Genomic DNA, 17,609 nt, shown 5'->3' with positions numbered 1-17,609 from the left:
ATCTATTATGTTAATCCATCAGAAATTAAAGGATAAAAATAGCAAAGTTTCTGACTTCAAGATGCATAGCTTAAGGGAGATAACACAGAATCATTGACTAAGAATGTTATGGTATGAGTGAATACGCTATATTAATAATGTGTTCTGAAATGATTCATAAATTACATATTTCCAAATATTGGACTTGTATAAAACTTTTATTAGCCCATGAGATAAAGAATGCAATTGAAAATTAAAAGACAGCTCAACAAAGATGATTCCCCAATTGCATTCATATAAGCTGGAATGTACAGAAATATTTACTTTGACATGTAGTTAAATTTTATTCTGAATTTTGACACTGACATGTATTTTATATTTAAGTAATTAATTTTTTTTCTGTCATTAAATCTATTAGTTATATTACTCTTACCAATTTATATAATTAATGAATGTATGCATCCAGAAAAAATTCCTTACAATTTATAATAAGGTAAAAAAGGTAAAGGCCCTCCCGTTGATCGTCGATTTGCTCCAGCGGGCCCAGTAACGTCTCCATTGGAGACTTTGTTGTTACTGTGTCTGGCATATCGAATACACTCGGTAGCTTGCCCGGCTCTCTGAGAGGGGCGGAGGAACCGAACTCGGGTCGGCCATGTTGGCCGCGTGCAAGGCAAACGCCCTACCCGCTGTGCTATCACATTCATTTTTAATGAATGCCACTTCCATGAACATACTAGAACACTATCACAGCGGGTAGGGCATTCGCCTTACAAGCGGCCAACATGGCCGACCCGAGTTTGATTCCTCCGCCCCTCTCGGAGAGCCGGGCAAGCTACCGAGAGTATTCGATATGCCAGACACAGTAACAACAAAGTCTCCAATGGAGACGTTACTGGGCCCGCTCGAGCAGTAAAAACCATTTTATCAAAATACTAAACAAATTCAACAAAGTTGAAATGCAATGTAGATGTCAAAAGCAGTATTTAATATAGTTAGTAAAGAAATACATTTGTATTCATTTATTTAAAATGTTTTCTTAAAAATGAGTAGCATAAGAAATTTACAAATGTCTTTCATCCTCTGATGGCAAGTTATAATTTCCTAACTTCCATGTAAATCAGAATATATTATAAAATTTATTTTAGACAACAAAAGTTGCTGAACATATTATTAATATGTCATGGTATTTTTAAGGTAATTTTAATTTACTTTAACATAACATATGACTTACATCTAAATATCTATTTAATACTCTTAAATATATAACCTAAACAATTGATTTAGTATATTTCAATACTAAACAACCCAAATTTTGATTCATGATTAAATTAAAATGTCCAATAAAAATAACTATTCGTTAAAGTTAATCTTCTGATAATCAGTGTGTCTTTAGCTAAATATTGCATTTTGAATAACATTATGGCAAATTCAAGAATTTAAATATTTCACATAAAATTTCAAATTAAAAATTAATATGGAAATAATAGAAACTCTGAAAAATTTGATTTTAACATGTTTGTTTTTATTCATTGAATTGCTCTCACTCATGTAAACTTAAAGACATATTTTCTGAAAATAAACCACATCTACTCTGGCTCAAGAATAAATTCCCTAAATTATAATTTCTATAATTATATTTTATGCTTTAAAATTTACATTATTAAAATTAAATTTCATACTATAAGCATATTTTTGAAATCATATCTATAAGTATCTATAAACCATATCTAATAGCTAGTTTATAACTGTGAGAAAATTTAGCATGGAGACTGTACCTTGTGTCGCAGTCTTATTACAGGCTGAAAGGATTTAAGGCCATATCCTATTTCTTTGTTTGGCCTTCCTTCTGACTCCAGAAAAATGAATCCAAGAACCAAAACAGCTGACCAGCACTTAAACATCCTTTTGGCTTTTCACCTATAAAAATTAATATGGCAAGTAATCAAAAAAAGTATTATATACTGAAACAACTTAAATAAATACTGTTTGGAAATATTTACCATAGATAGAATAAAAGCTTCCTGCAATGTTCAGGAAGTCTATTAAAGGTAAATTCATATCACCTTATACAACATTTAATAAGTGTCAATACAGAAATCAATAGAAAGTATTGAGAAAGAAAATAATAATAATAACTGGTTTTAAAAATGAAAGTAAGATTGTATAATTTTTGTTTTCATAAAATATTTATTAACATATTTGTAAAAATTAAATACCTGAGCTTGACGTAAATAATCCTTATTCAAACTATGGCTATTTTAGTTTCCTGATAAAGACTGATGAGAAGTTATAAGATAGTCTTTATAGTACAAGCATAATAAACTAAAGTACAACAGAAATTATTCAGATAGGAAATGAGTTACAAATGCTTTTCCCCTATACTTAAAAATGGCATTTCTAAAAAAATTTTAAAGTGGTTTAAAGTCGAATGACTCTTCCAGAGCCCTCTATTTTTGGATATATCATAAAATTACAAAATGACAGTTATTTTTATATAAATTTCATGTATTTTTTTTTCCCCAAGCAATTGAGTTCAACTCTATTCCACTTTACCACTTTTATCAACTCAACTACATCCCTATCGGGACAATAGAGATCTCTCTCTCTTCTAAACCAATCATTATGTCTGGCTTCTCAAAACGTTTAACAAATTTTCTTCTTTGTTACTTAAGTACTTTAAATTCTTCTTAATTATTTTCTGCCTATTCAAGCACTCCCATATCACTCTTGCTTTAAGATAATGATTTCCTCTATTTCTAACAATTTTCTGAAGGGGTTGTATATCTCGTTTTATTCATTTTCTGATGGACATCTCTTCAATCATGTTCCTACCACAATCATACTACCAAAATTGCCATTAAAATTATTTTCAAATATCATTACATCTCTTGGTGTCCATGATACTCTTCTGGTTCTGTAGAATTTGTGAAAATTCCTCAGTCCTTTATCACGTTCACTTTTTCATTTACTTGTCCTTTTAAGAAGGACTTGGGGTGGCAGGGGGAGATGGAAGGAGGAAAATTGGGAACACTGGTTGCGGGAAATAGACAATGGTGAAGGGATGGGTGTTGAAACACTGTTTGACTAAAACCCGATCAGTAGCAATTCTGTAACTGGTTTTCTCATATCTCATCTCTTTAATTTAAAAAAAATTTAAAGACAGAAAGAAAAAAATTTAAATAAAAGCAGTTGATCAGACAGAAGGGGTCAAGTGTAAAAAAATTACATTTTATCTGATCTCCTTTGGAACTATTTACTTCATTCCTTCAGACTACATTATTTCTACACTCTTCTTCATTCTAAATAGATGTATAGGTGAATCTTTTTAAAATAAAATATGCTGATTTTAATTCAATCTCCAGTTTGAAATAGAAACCCCAATTAATCATTCCACTTTCATGTTTCAAAAGCACCTTCTCAGCTTAAATGCTCTTAGTCCCACAGAAAGCCTTGATTTTCTAGATTTCCATTCACATGTGTATTTAAACTAGAAACACAGCTGATATCCTTTCCAGCATACCTCCTGGATCTTTTTTTTTAATATCATAGCCCTCACTATATTCTGTTAGTCAAGCTTTGACAACTGTAGGCCCCACTGCCAAATCTCCCCTAAATTGTCCAAGCTTTCATTTTTTTGCTGTCCACATTGATGCTGAAGCATCTTCAATCCTTTAGCCACAGAATAGGCTTTTTTGGTAGCTTTAGGATACTCATTTACCCTTTAGATATAAAACCAAAATCGCTGACATACCTGTAATTTCCCAGAGTCTACATTCTGTACATCTTTTCCCTCCTTAAATAACTGTTCTCTGGGTTCTCTAACTTCCCTTCGGTCTGTGAACTTATTTTCTCATTCTTGCAAAGTCTCTACCTATGTTCTGCAACCGGAATAGTCACCTTTGCTTATTGGCCATAATTTTCACTTATTAAATGCTAAATATAACAAATTTTAATTATTTAATACTCCATACATTGTCTTTCTTGATTTTTGGTGATTTTTTTTAATAGAGTTGATCTTCTTTACCAGAGGGATTACCAGTGCATTTCTTCAAAGTTCATGATTTCAGATATCCAATTTTTGTTCACTGTTTGCTTTTTCTTTGTTTTGTTTTTGTTTCCTGTTTTCCCAGAATTAAATAATCTAGACCCAGAGAATATGGTGAAAGATACTAGGGACTAAACTTTCAGCAAGTGAGTAACTGCTTTGCCTGAATTCTAAGGTAAATGATCACACTCTCCTGTATTCTGAAAAAGTTAGAAGTAACTGCTATTTCTACTACGCACACAAAACGTCTGAAAACTATCCTGAGAAAGCAAGTATTTCCATTTGCACTCTATCACTTTCTTGTCATTTTCATGTATAGTTTAATCTTTCTCTAAGAGGGAAAACATATGTTTAGAACACACTGAAAGGAAACGTTTCAGGTATAAGTTAGAGCTCAAGAATAAAGCAAAGAAAACCAGGACAAACGAAAGGATATTTTCTTAGGGATTTAATATCATGTTCCTCCTCTCAACAAAGGAGGTGGGGGAGGGGCCCAACAAACTCACTCCACTGGGGAAAAGAAGATTAAGAAGTTTCTAAGTACTCACTTAAAGTTTTTTTTTCCTCTGTCTTCTGCTTTCCTCCTCTACTCACCTCCTTTCTTGCTTTACAGCCATACTCACTACATGTGTCTACATATGTGCATACTTATGTGCATCTCATGCATTTACAGATTTCCCTCACGACCCAAAAGTAAAAATTTCCCATATGAAACTTCTTGTAAAACAAACAGAAATCAAAACATGACCATCAATTTACACAAATAAATAAATACACAAACCAGAGTTTGCAAGTCCCCAAATCAAATTATCTTTCAAATCACTCAAATAACACGTCGAACCTAAATAGCACTAACATGAAGTAAAGGCAGTGATACTATGAGTAATGCAGCCGGTGGCAAAGTATTTCTTATGGGAGGAATATACAGTGCTTCTCTCTCTTGCTGCACAGTGTATGTATTGCTCTAAAAGGGGATGTGGCAGAAGTCCAGTAGTGCAAATTGTTAAGTTATTAAACTTGGATAAAAGAAGAAGTTTGCAAAAGAAGGGTAAATGTGATTTGTACATTTGCCTTCTGTCTTAAAATTGAAAAACCTCTTAGCATTTTAAGTTAAAACAAAACAAATACTGATAGAGGTCTTTTGTAAAAAATAACAGTCCAACATAACCAATGACAAGATGGGGATATAGTGGACACTGTCCTCCTGTTGATCATCGATTTGCTCAAGCGGGCCCAGTAACATCTCCATTGAAGACTTTGTTGTTATTGTGTTTGGCATATCGAATACATCATGGGTGGCTTGCCAGGCTCTGCCGTGCAGGCGAGATACTCTCGGTAGCTTGCCGGGCTCTCCGAGAGGGGCGGAGGAATCGAACTCGGGTCGGCCATGTTGGCTGCGTGCAAGGCAAATGTCCTACCCGCTGTGCTATCGCTCCAGCCCAATATCGGATAATAATGTAAATATTTACATATATAGATATTTTATACCACGTCTTTGTCAGCATCATTTCTACTAAGAAATATAGATAAAAGCATAAACCATTATACAATTATCAACAAGTACATAAGTCTTGGTTGAGCTAATATTCACATATTGATAATTAGATTGTCAGTATCCTGAATAATTTTTCTGTTTAAAGGTGATAGTCTAGAACTATAGATCTTATGAAACTTGTAGTGACAGGTTAATAAAATAAGGCAGAATATAAAATTACAGAATGGTATAGGTAATCTATTTATAATCAATATATTTTTGCATATTTTACCATGTTTTTGCCATATGACTATCTCAACTTAAGTAAAAATAAATAATATTTTAGTTCAGTAAGACAACTTTGCATATGCTTCATATCACAAAGCATTTCTTAGAACATTGACTCTTCAATATTTTACCATTAAAATCTCACTAAAAAATTGAATTCATTTACATAGTTAGCAGATATAAATCTAAAAAGATGCTTATTCTGGTGTGTTCATAAAATAATTATGATCTTTTCACTTCTCCTCAGCTACATGATACAAGGATATCATTATATATTTTGAAAAGTTCATTCATTTTCAGAAAGTGTTCTGGAAATTGTTTCTAAATCAACAGTAATCAATCCTATGATATACTGACTTGTGATCTCACTTTCTCAACATAGTACCCCTGACAACCTGTTAGGTTTTCATAATTAACTGGCAGTTTGTTGACAGCTCAGGAAGAACACTGAAAATCACATGACTAAAACAAACCAGCTGGAACAGATGGAGAAATAATGGTCCTATGACTTTTCCTGTGCAACCTCCTTATAAGGAATCATCAGAAAACCATCTCATTAACAGAGACAAAAAGAAAAAATGCCTTTGTGGCTAACATTATATTTAGCACAATTAGACAAAAACAGTACAAGGTATAGAAAGTGATTTCTCTCCTTCACATATTTTACTTGTTCATGTCCATTTTTTTCAACATATAGAACAAGATATCATGCCATTTTCACGGGTAGGATTTACTACAGCAATATTATTTGGAAGGCTCAAATTTGAGGGCATTTTGGGCTTTTTTGAAGATTTTCTAGAAGCTCATTTCTAAAACTTTGGGAAAATTAAGAATATTAGGCAAAATATACCACATTCCAGAGACTCCCATACAGAGCTCAGGAGACTCAGGGGTCACTCCTGGTGGCACTGGGAACTGTTGAATATCCTCATAACAGTTCAATACAAGGGCCTGGTAATGCTACTCTAAGGGTTGGTGTTCTGGGGACTACCAGGGTCATATTTGACAATGCCCAGAGATCTCTATGATTGTAGCTTACAGTTTTGGATAGGTGGTCACGTGGTACCAGAGATCAAACTGCATCTATACAGCAGACACAGATTCTTTACTCCTGAGTTATTTCCCTGCTCCCTACAATTTACTTTTTGAGATGAATTTTGGATGTACAATGAAAATTACTACAAGGAGTATAAGGTAAAGATAAGGTAAAGGCCCTCCCGTTGATCATCGATTTGCTCCAGCGGGCCCAGTAACGTCTCCATTGGAGACTTTGTTGTTACTGTGTTTGGCATATCGAATACTCTTGGTAGCTTGCCGGGCTCTCCGAGAGGGGCGGAGGAATCGAACTCGGGTCGGCCATGTTGGCCGCTTGTAAGGCGAACGCCCTACCCGCTGTGCTATCACTCCAGCCCCCCACAAGGAGTATATGTTATATGAATATATGTTACTGGAATTCAGTAAAGAGGTAAGTGCTTAGATATACCTATCTGATAATCATTAGTATAGATACTTTATTCATTCTAGGTATGAGATGGAAGAAGTCAGAGAAGAGAGATCTGAAGTCTAAGTCCTTAGAAAGTTTAATAAAACCGAAGATTAAAAACTGCTAGACTGTCAGAAGCAAGAGGAAATGAAAAAAAAATGAAGAGCTAATTCTGAAAAAATGACAAGCAAAAAAATATTTGGAATTGAATGACTGGAAATCAAAGTTCTCACAATCATCTGACAAGCTATATAATTTACAAGTTTATTAGTTTGTTCTCTGTGTGTTACCAGAAGGTTAACTCTCTGAAGACAATCTTTGTCAATCACTTGTTCTGAGTTAGAGCAGTTGTCAGCGAACAGCATGAGCTTAACGAATACTTTTGATAAATAAATGAATGAATAAATAGTGATAAGCAATTAATTTGAGAAAGTACACATGGAGAAAATTTTAATATTCTTTGTACAAATAAACTGTCCATTAAAACAGAATTAAAATAATTCCATAAATAAAAGCACAATTATCACAAAAAGCTTTTCTTTCACATCTGGATCAAAGGAAGTATTTGACTAAGAACATTCTTTGGATAAGTCTCTCATGTCAAGGACAAATAAACTGCTTCTCATTATTTTGCTTAGTTGAAAATGGAAGTGGTGATTCCTAAGCACTGAGACAGGAGTAAACTTTGAGCACAGCAGGTGTGGTCTGATTCCCCTTTCTACGCCCGCCCCCCCACACACAAAAATTCATCAGTAATGAGAAGGTCCTAGACATATGACTTCCCTGTTCAGACTATATGATAAGCCCTCTCAAATCAAAATAAATACAAAAGAAATACTTTTCAGTTGATAGTTCTATGTCTTATAGTATTATAATTTGAAAGTGTCCAGTACTTTTCAATGCAACATTGTATGTTGAGATATTAATATGTGCAATAGCAGTATGCTTCTTCCAAGATCTGGAAAAATAAATAAATTATATTTTAAACAATAATAATCAAGTTTAGTAAATGAATGTCACTTACTCAAAAGAGGAAGAAATTTTATTTCAGTGAGAGATGAATCACTGATTTGGATGACAAAACTCAGATCACAATGAATTTCATGTTTCCATAATAGCCAATTTGATTTGAAAGTTAAATAAACAGCTAAAAAAACTATTTTCAAAAAAGTATTTATCACTATCATTTTGGGAACCTATATTGTAAAATGTATACTCATTTAAGCTTATATTATGAGACAAGAGCACCGCACTATAGCACTGTCCTCCTGTTGTTCATCAATTTGCTCGAGTGGGCACCAGTAATATATTCGTTGTGAGACTTATTGTTACTGTTTTTGGCATATTTAATATGCCACAGGAAGCTTGCAGGCTCTGCCGTGTGGGCAGGATACTCTCAGTAGCTTGCCTGCCTCTCTAGAGAGACAGAGAAATTGAACCCAGGTCGGCCACGTGCAAGGCAACCGCCCAACCTGCTGTGCTATCACTCCAGCCCAATGAGAAAATAGTTATATTTAATTCTGTTTAATATTTTATAAAAATATACAAATTCAGATTTAAACAAATGGAAATCTCATGCAATGAGATATATATTAAATACTGAGTATTTATTTTCCAAAGCTACCTTTGAACTACAAATCTACGTTGTAGTTAGAGTAGGGCTGGAGCAATAGCACAGTGGTAAGGCGTTTGCCTTGCACGCAGCCAATATAGCCGACCCGAGTTCGATTCCTCCACCCCTCTCGGCGAGCCTGGCAAGCTACTGAGAGTATCTCGCCCGCATGGCAGAGCCTGGCAAGCTACCCGTGACGTATTCGATATGCCAAACACAGTAACAACAAAGTCTCCAATGGAGACGTTACTGGGCCAGCTCAAGCAAATTGATGAACAACGGGAGGACAGTGACAGTGACAATTAGAGTAATTTCTCAAGTGCACTAAAATGTTTCCTTAAGTATACTTTTTAGGTACAACTTAAACATAAAGAAGAACTAAGGGCACATTCTTTTTATATGTTCATTAAATGTGAACCAATAAGTATAGAGGTATACCCAGGATATAAGATATAAAAGTCCTGGGGCAAAAGCTCCAGTAGTATAAAGGGTAGGGTGCTTGCTTTGAGAGCAGCCAACCTGGATTTGATCCCCAGAACTCCATATGTTCTCTAAGCCTGACAGTTATCCCTGAGTCCAAAGCAAAATCTAATCCCTGAGCAGTGCTGGCTGTGCCCACCTCCCTTTAAAAAAAAAAGAGAGGACTAGAAGGAGTTGGAAAGGAAAAGAAGAGGGAGGAAAGGAAGAGAAAGAGGAGGAGGGAGGAGAAGATGGAGAAGAAGAAACAGAGGAAAAAGGAGGAGAAGAGGTGGAGGATGAGGAGAGAAGGAAAAGGGGAGATTGAAGAGGAAGAAGTAGGAAGGAGAAAGAGGAAACATGAGGAAGAAGGAGGAAGGATAAGGATGGAGGAGGAAAAAGAAGGAAGAGGAGGAGGTGGAGGAAGAGGAAGAGGGGGAGAAGGAAGAGAGGGGATAGAAGGGGAGGAAGGAGAAAGGAGGAAGAGGAACTGGAGGAGGAAGGAGGAATAAGGGTGGAGGAGGAGAAAGAACGAAGAGGAGGAGGTAGAGGGAGAGGAAGAGGAGGAGAAGGAGAAAGAGGAGGAGGAGGAGGGGGAGGAGGAGGAGGAGAGGAGTTCCCATGAGAAGAAGAGTTTTCATAAGAAGGAGGAAAAGAAGGAGGAGAAGAAGGAGAGGAAGGAGAATCCATTAAGTATGAAAAGGTCATATATGTGCAAATGCTTACTGCCTAAGGAATTGTTTAGAATCTAGATCTATGTGATCTTAAAGACTGTTATTTACAAATCTATAGACTTTCCATGAACAACTGAAAGGGTAATAGAATCTCTTCTCAACAAAATTATGTTGTATATAAGTTCTTGAAAAAATTGTATATTTATTCCATCACAATGATCTTCAATGGAAAAAATGATTCTATTTATGGTTATATTTACATGCAAATTAAACAGCTGCTCTTAATAAGTCAATCATCTAGTGGATACACATGAATATTTACTTATTTAAATATACAAATCATATATATAGTGCTAATAAATATAGTTATAACATCTCAAAAGTATTTACATTTATGGAAACCTTTAATTCCATTCATGACTTATCCTGAATACCACAGGCTTAGCACTCAGGGATCATGTTTCTGGGGCTTGTAAGAATACATCTGGAGTCAGGTATTGAACCCAAGTCAGCTGTATGCAATGTAAGTTCCCTACCCATAGTATTATTGCTCTGGCCCTAGGAATGAATTATTTTTAAGTTTGTCCGTATATGTTTACATAAATCACTGTATCACTGTATCACTGTCATCCCGTTGTTCATCGATTTACTCGAGCAGGTGCCAGTATCATTTCCATTTGTCTCCGCCCTGAGATTTTAGCAGCCTGTTCTTACTTGTCTTTCCCAATGCTGCCACCTTGGAGGCTCTTTGAGGGTCAGGGGAATGAGACCCGTTATTGTTACTGTCTTGGACGTATTGAATATACCATGGGTACCTTGTCAGGCTTTGCCGTGTGGGTGGGATGCTCTCGGTAGCTTGACGGGCTCTCCGAGAGGCTTATACAAATCATGCTTGAAAATTATAAAGCACAACAAAACTTTTTATCTACTTGCTTTATCTTACAAAGTTACAGAAAAATAGATGAATATTTGTATATACTAAAGCCTAATATTTAGACAGAAGAGGATAAAGCACAAAGCACAGTGAGTGTTATTTTTATGAAGAGGTCCCTAAACCTAAAGTCAAAGATGTGGGACTGGAGAGATGTACAGTGGACCAGGTTCCTGAGTTGTACACAGGCAACTGTGGTTCACTGCTAATCCTCCCATCTGCAACCCCACTCCAGGGCCACTCGGACTGATCCCCAAATGCAGAGCTAGGATGATCCCTCAGAACTGAAAAATGTGGCCCCCAAACAAAGTTTTTAAATGTCAGAGATCAAATTTTACAAAGTACCATTTTTCTGATGAGCTTATTAGAGCTACTAAAAAGCATACACTCATTGCACACAGTTAATTAAACTATTATGTCAGCTTTTTCACAATGAATTATTATCTATATTAAAATAAACAGTATGTATTTCTGGATTACATATGTTTGTACATACACCTAATAAATGGTCAATTTCCTACCTTGATAAATTCTGTGATATGTTAACATGGTATGAAATAATAAGGCAGGTATAATGGCTATGGATGTGGTTGGAAGTATGTGCGTGAGACACTATTTTTAATAGCATGATAAACCACAGAAACTGAGGCATCTTTTTTAAATAAATTTCTTACATAGACAAGAAAAATGTGCTATGTCTCAATTTTACTCCTAGTTTTACTCAACTGTATGCCCTGCTGACTTATGTGTGACAAGGTCAAAAGGTTTTCTTATGCTTTCCATAATTTAGATGGACTTTATTTCACATGTTGAATTACTGATTTTAATCAGTAATTACTGATTTTAATCAGTAATTCAAAAGAAATCTGAAATAAATAGGGAAAGCTGATTAATTAAAACTATTTGTTTCTAGCAAGCATAGTAACAACATTTTCATCTCTGAACAGATGTCTACTAAAGTAGAAAGAACAACAGGTTAAAAGCCAAATTATATGGATTCTAATTTTATGAACTCTGCCATGTTCATAAACTAAATTTCTTAGCACTTGAAATACAGTTATCAACCCACTGAAATGCAGGTTCTACCAACTAATCCGTTGAAACTGCTATAAAAGGGACATTTTTAATTACATTTTTCTCCTAGTTTCAATCACATCATGATGAGTATTTCATTTTACATACCAAGAGATTTTGTTGTCCATTTTCTACTTTTTCTTTATTCACCTGATCTATTCAAGTGTATACACCATAGTTTTAGTATGACAGATTCATAAACAACTATTTAATCAGAGTGACAGCATATTTTATTTCTTGCTCTATTTTCAATAGTATGTTCAAAAATATTTAAGGAACAACATGTGCATATCATGCAATACAAAAATAAAAGCTATAAAGTACCTTAACTTTGTCAATTTATCAACTGGACATGATTAGGTAAACGAAAAGTAACCTGTCAAATTAGTTTTATTTCTTCTTCAAAAGACTAGTGCTGTAACTTATTGAATACTGAAAAATAAAGAACTATAAAAGAAATTTAATTCGTTATCAAACATTAAAAAACTAACACACATTTTGGTGAGAGATTCATTATTTTCTTTCTATTTAAGTGCAATAGTTTGTCTCATATAATATAAAAATATACCTCAGAACTGAAAATGATACTATATTATATGACCTTGGAAGACCTTACTCTGGTTCAAGAGTAGAGAAAATCAATGTGGGCTCTCTCTCTCTCTCTATTCTGAATTTATTACCTGTACCTTGATGATCACTTAAAATGTAAATTAAGAAAATATAGCTCTTAGAAGTGACTCTGCCTAAAATCCCAAAGGTGCCGAGTTACAGATTTTATTTGCTATTAATATACTGCAATTCTGTCAATGTAAGACCGATTTTAATCCAATCTATTTCTTTCAAAGATTTTTAGAAACCTGTGTTTCTAAATTCTGGGATGATATCTATTATACAGCAGAAGACGAAAAAAATCTGTCACAGTTTAACATTGAAATACTACATAGGAAACAACTTGACTTCCTCTGTACTGAAAGCAGGAATGCCATGGGGAGAACAGCTGAGTCTCAGAGGTATTCTAGTTCATCTTCTGAGGACTGTAGTGAAAATACTAAAATGAAAGAAAGTACTGCTGGTAGTGGAAATAACGGGACCCTGGATATTTTCCAGAATTGTGGCATATCTCCCCCCAGAACAAGAGATCTAGCCTACTCAGGGATATAGGGGCAGGGAAACAATGTGACCCATCCTTGCCATAAGCATTTTCACAGTTTCTGAGAATCAAAACTTTATGTTTTCTTGGAAAATATGAAAGTATACTATCAACTTGGTAGCACTGAAGTGTAGCACTGTCCTCCCATTGTTCATCGATTTACTCCAGCGGGCACCAGTAACATCTCTACTGTGAGATTTGTTGTTACTGTGTTTGGCATATCAACTAAACCAAGGGGAGCTTGCCATGCTCTGCTGTGCGAGGGATACTCTCAGTAGCTTGCTGGGCTCTCCGAGAGGGATGGAGGAATCGAACCCAGGTCGGCCATGTGCAAGTCAAACACCCTACCCGCTGTGCTAACAAGCAGTTAACACAGTCCTCATAAACTAGGTATCGATATAAACTTCAGTGGAGCACAATGGAATCACAATTATAGTGATGTCATCAAGAAGACAATTTCCAAGAGCAGTGGAAACTTTGAAGGAAGTGCAAATGGAATTAACAAAAACTATTCTATTTAATTGAATTATGTGTCACTGATGACCCATCATAAGTAAATTTATAGAAAAGTCACGTTATTTTTCTCTAAGTGATACATCTTGCATTTTACTGTGTAGTGGCATCTTAAATATGAAAAATAAATTGAAGACAAAAGATTTTTTAATCATATTTTATCATATTTGGGAAAATAAATCTGCAACTAAAAGCAATAAGAATGCAATGCTTTATAAAATCACTTAATCACTTAATCACTTAATCCCCGTTATTCATCGATTTATTCGAGCGGGTGCCAGTAACGTCTCCATTCCTCACGGTTGCGTGCTAGCGTAGCCCAATGGTATCTGTTCGTTTTAGGAACATGTAGAGCCTCAAACCGATCATTTAGGGTCTTGACGAAGAAGTCTGACCATCTTATAGGTGGGCGTCCACGTGATCTTTTGATGTCTCGTGGAATCCAATCAGTAATGGCTCTAGTCCAGCGGTTGTCTGTAAACCTCATTACATGTCCAGCCCATCTGATTTTTGATGTCTTGGCAAATGAGACAGCGTCTCTGATTCTTGAGCGTTGACGAAGATCAGAACTCCGGATTCTATCTCTCATTTGAGTGAATCGTGATATTCCAAGCATAGTTCTTTCGATTCCTCTTTGAGAGACCCGAATAGTGTTCTCATCCTGTTTTCGTAGGGTCCAGGTCTCTGAGGCATATGTTAATGCAGGAAGAATAGTGGAATCAAAGAGATGTGCTTGTAGTTGGAGGTTCTTTGTCCTTTTAGTTATTTCTTCAATGCTCTTGAAGGCATTCCAAGCCGCTCTCTTCCTCCTGCGTAACTCAGGTGCCAGGTCATTCATCATGTTGATTTCTCGACCTAAGTATATATAACTGTTGCATTCGGAGATGGTGGTTCCGTTGAGAGCGAATGGAGCGTCAGGAACAAGGCTGTTTCTCATAAACATTGTCTTCGTAAGATTCAGCTGTAGTCCAACCTTTCCACACTCACGGTCAAAGTCCGCAAGCATTTGTGCTGCTTGGCTGATGTTTGGTGTTATTAGAACGATGTCATCAGCAAAGCGGAGGTGGTGTAGTTGCCGACCATCTATCTTCACTCCCATGTTTTCCCATTCTAGTCGTCGCATGATGTTCTCGAGGGTGGCACTGAAGAGTTTTGGTGAAATGGTATCACCCTGCCGAACCCCTCTCTTGATATGGATGATTACTTCTTTGTAGAATGGTGAGATCTTGGTAGTGAATCCGCAATAGAGCTCACGAAGGATCCTGATGTATTGAGTTTGTACGCCCTGATTGGCTAGGGCTTCCATGACCGCTTCCGTCTCAACAGAATCAAAGGCCTTCTTTAAATCAATGAACGTTAGACAGAGCGGCATCTTGAACTCCCGAGATACCTCAATGAGCTTGGTTATTGTGTGGATATGGTCAATGGTACTGAATCCTTTTCGGAATCCAGCTTGTTCACATGGTTGTCCTTCATCTAGTGTTCTGCTAATCCTATTCAGGATGACTCGAGTGAATAGTTTGTAGATGACAGACAATAGGCAGATTGGGCGATAGTTGCCAATGTCGTGGATGTCTCCTTTCTTGTATAGTAGTACAGTCTTGCTGGTTTTCCATTGGGATGGAACCTTGCATTCAGACAGGTAGCGTGTGAAGAGTCGAGCTAATGTATTGATGAGTACTGATGGTAAGTTCTTCAGGTGTTCAGGTCTGATCTTGTCTGGGCCAGGTGCTTTTTGTTTCTTTACCGACGAGATGGCATGTTGGATTTCGGAAGGGAGAACATTGGGAACGACATATCCATCATGTGGTATGTGGTATGTGGGCAAGTGGATGTGGCTATTAAAGAGATCTGAGTAGAATTCATGAATAATCTTCTCCATTGCCCTTCTGGAAGATGTGATAGATCCATCATGATGTCGGAGGGCAGTCATCTTGGTTTTGTAGTTGGTGAAGGACAGGCGGGCATTACGAATGTTTTTCCCAGCTTCTGCTGCATCTACCAGTACTGCTGCTCTCCTGTTTTTGAGGTCATCCTTGATGGCTTTTCTGCACTGTTTTGCCAGTTCGGACGTTTGCTTGTGGTTGCCTGAGGCACGTGCCACGCCACGTTGGCGAATAAGTTCAAGAGTGTTCGAAGAAAGACGGTTTTTTGTGGTTATCTCTCTCTTGGCATTCCTTGCACAATCATGGAGGTGCTGAATCATTCGATCGTATTCCTCATCAATGTTGTCAATGACGGCATCTTCCCATGTTGCTGCAACAGAGCCAAAGAGTTCCCAGTTGGTGGTTGTTCTGGGAATCTCCTTCTTAAACCTTGCATTCTTTTCTCCTCGTTCTGTGAGGTAGAATTTTGCACGAAGAAGACGGTGGTCTGATCCCGTTTGGAATTTTGGGACAACAGCAACATTGGTTAGGCAATTTATAAAATAATAATAATAATAATAATAATAATCGGCAGAGCCTGGCAAGCTACCCGTGATGTATTTGATATGTCAAACACAGTAACAACAAAGTCTCCAATGGAGACGTTACTGGGCCCACTCAAGCAAATCGATGAACAACGGGAGGACAGTGACAGTGAATAATAATAATATATACTTATTGCATATTTACTTTGCTCCATGTAAAGTTATAATGTTATACTATTGGTTCCACATTCTTCTTTTTTTTTTTCTTTTTGGCTCTTTGTGTCACACCCAGCAATGCTCAGGGTTACCCTTGGCTCTGCACTCAGAAATTATTCTGAGTGGTGCTTGGGGCACTATATGGGATACTGGGGATTAAACCCAAGTCAGCTGTGTACAAGGTAAATAAGGTAAATGCACTTCCTGCTGTGCTATCACTCATCCCCCTGGTTTCACATTCTTAATAACATTTTATTGACCTAAGTATATTACACATTCAACTGAAATAGTATGAGTTCAGGGATTATATACCCATAAGCACATCTAGACTATGTATCTGTTTGAATCAAATGTTTGTGAAAGACAAAAATACAATCACTGAACTATTAAGCAGACACTGTTATGGGTTGTAACAAACCTAAGAAGTAATTAAGTAAGTTTCTTAGTAGCCTTAAAGTAGCTAAGAAGTAAGAAGGCAGGACCATCTTTATGGAAAAAGGAAATGAGGCAAATAATACACTTAACTGGTGTCACTACTGTTCTAGAAAATGCTGAACCTCCTGACAGGGAAGCTTCAGAGAAAACAAAAATCTGATATGAAGATGCTGATGAATCAAAAGTACAAAGCTCTTCTTGACAAAAACCTAGCCACCGTCTTATCTGCACTAAAAGCCTCATATGAGGGCAATTTGGGAGAAAACCTCTAAAACCGACAATGCAAATAAACTCCTTCATTATGGGGGTTATTCACCTCTCAACTCAGTATGTGAGATTCCTTTCTTTCACTTTATGGGGTACTCTTGGTTTGTTTTCTTTACCTGCTAAAGAAGCCTCTGCTCTCTCTTGAATGCATCAGTCTCTCTCTCTTTCTCTCTCTCTCTCACTCTCTCTCTCCCTCCCTCTCCTTCCACATAATTCCTAAATAAAACTGCTATAACATCATTATTCTCCTGAAATTCATTTTAGCAAGGAAAATCCACGGGCCTGTAAACATCTGAGTAGATGTATTTTTCTTTTTTTTTTCTTTGCTTTTCCTATTATTTATTTTTCCTTATTATTCTAGCATGAGAACCATGGATCCCCAAAAAATCAATAGTCAGGAATAAGTCCCCACACTATTTCAATCAAGTGGGACTTGGGCACAGTTGGACAATTGCCTTGTGGAGCTGATAAAACGTAAGGGCTGTACAGGTTGAAAGTGGCAGATTTTTATCAGATCTGCATCCCCACCACCAGCCACCAGGTGATGGACTTGGAATAGAAAACAATATAAACAGCTCTTTAGAAGCCCTTCTCACAGA

General features: G+C 36.4%; 1 protein-coding gene across 4 annotated transcripts in view; it reads right to left on the bottom strand.

Annotated features, from left to right (window-relative positions):
* Positions 1 to 17,609, bottom strand: part of FSTL5 (follistatin like 5) — a 755,502-nt gene that overhangs the window by 686,046 nt on the left and 51,847 nt on the right. For all 4 annotated transcript variants that reach the window (XM_056119058.1, XM_056119060.1, XM_056119059.1 and 1 more), the window contains exon 2: positions 1,758 to 1,899. In XM_056119058.1, coding sequence (XP_055975033.1) covers positions 1,758 to 1,883 — 126 coding nt within the window. In that variant the 5' untranslated portion in view covers positions 1,884 to 1,899. The remainder of the gene's footprint in view (positions 1 to 1,757; positions 1,900 to 17,609) is intronic.

Source organism: Sorex fumeus, unplaced genomic scaffold, assembly GCF_029834395.1.
Source record: "Sorex fumeus unplaced genomic scaffold, SorFum_2.1 ptg000039l, whole genome shotgun sequence".
In the NCBI taxonomy this organism is placed as follows: Eukaryota; Metazoa; Chordata; class Mammalia; order Eulipotyphla; family Soricidae; genus Sorex; species Sorex fumeus.
The sequence above is the reverse complement of the archived record's forward strand: the minus strand, read 5'-3'. Positions and strand labels throughout refer to the sequence as shown.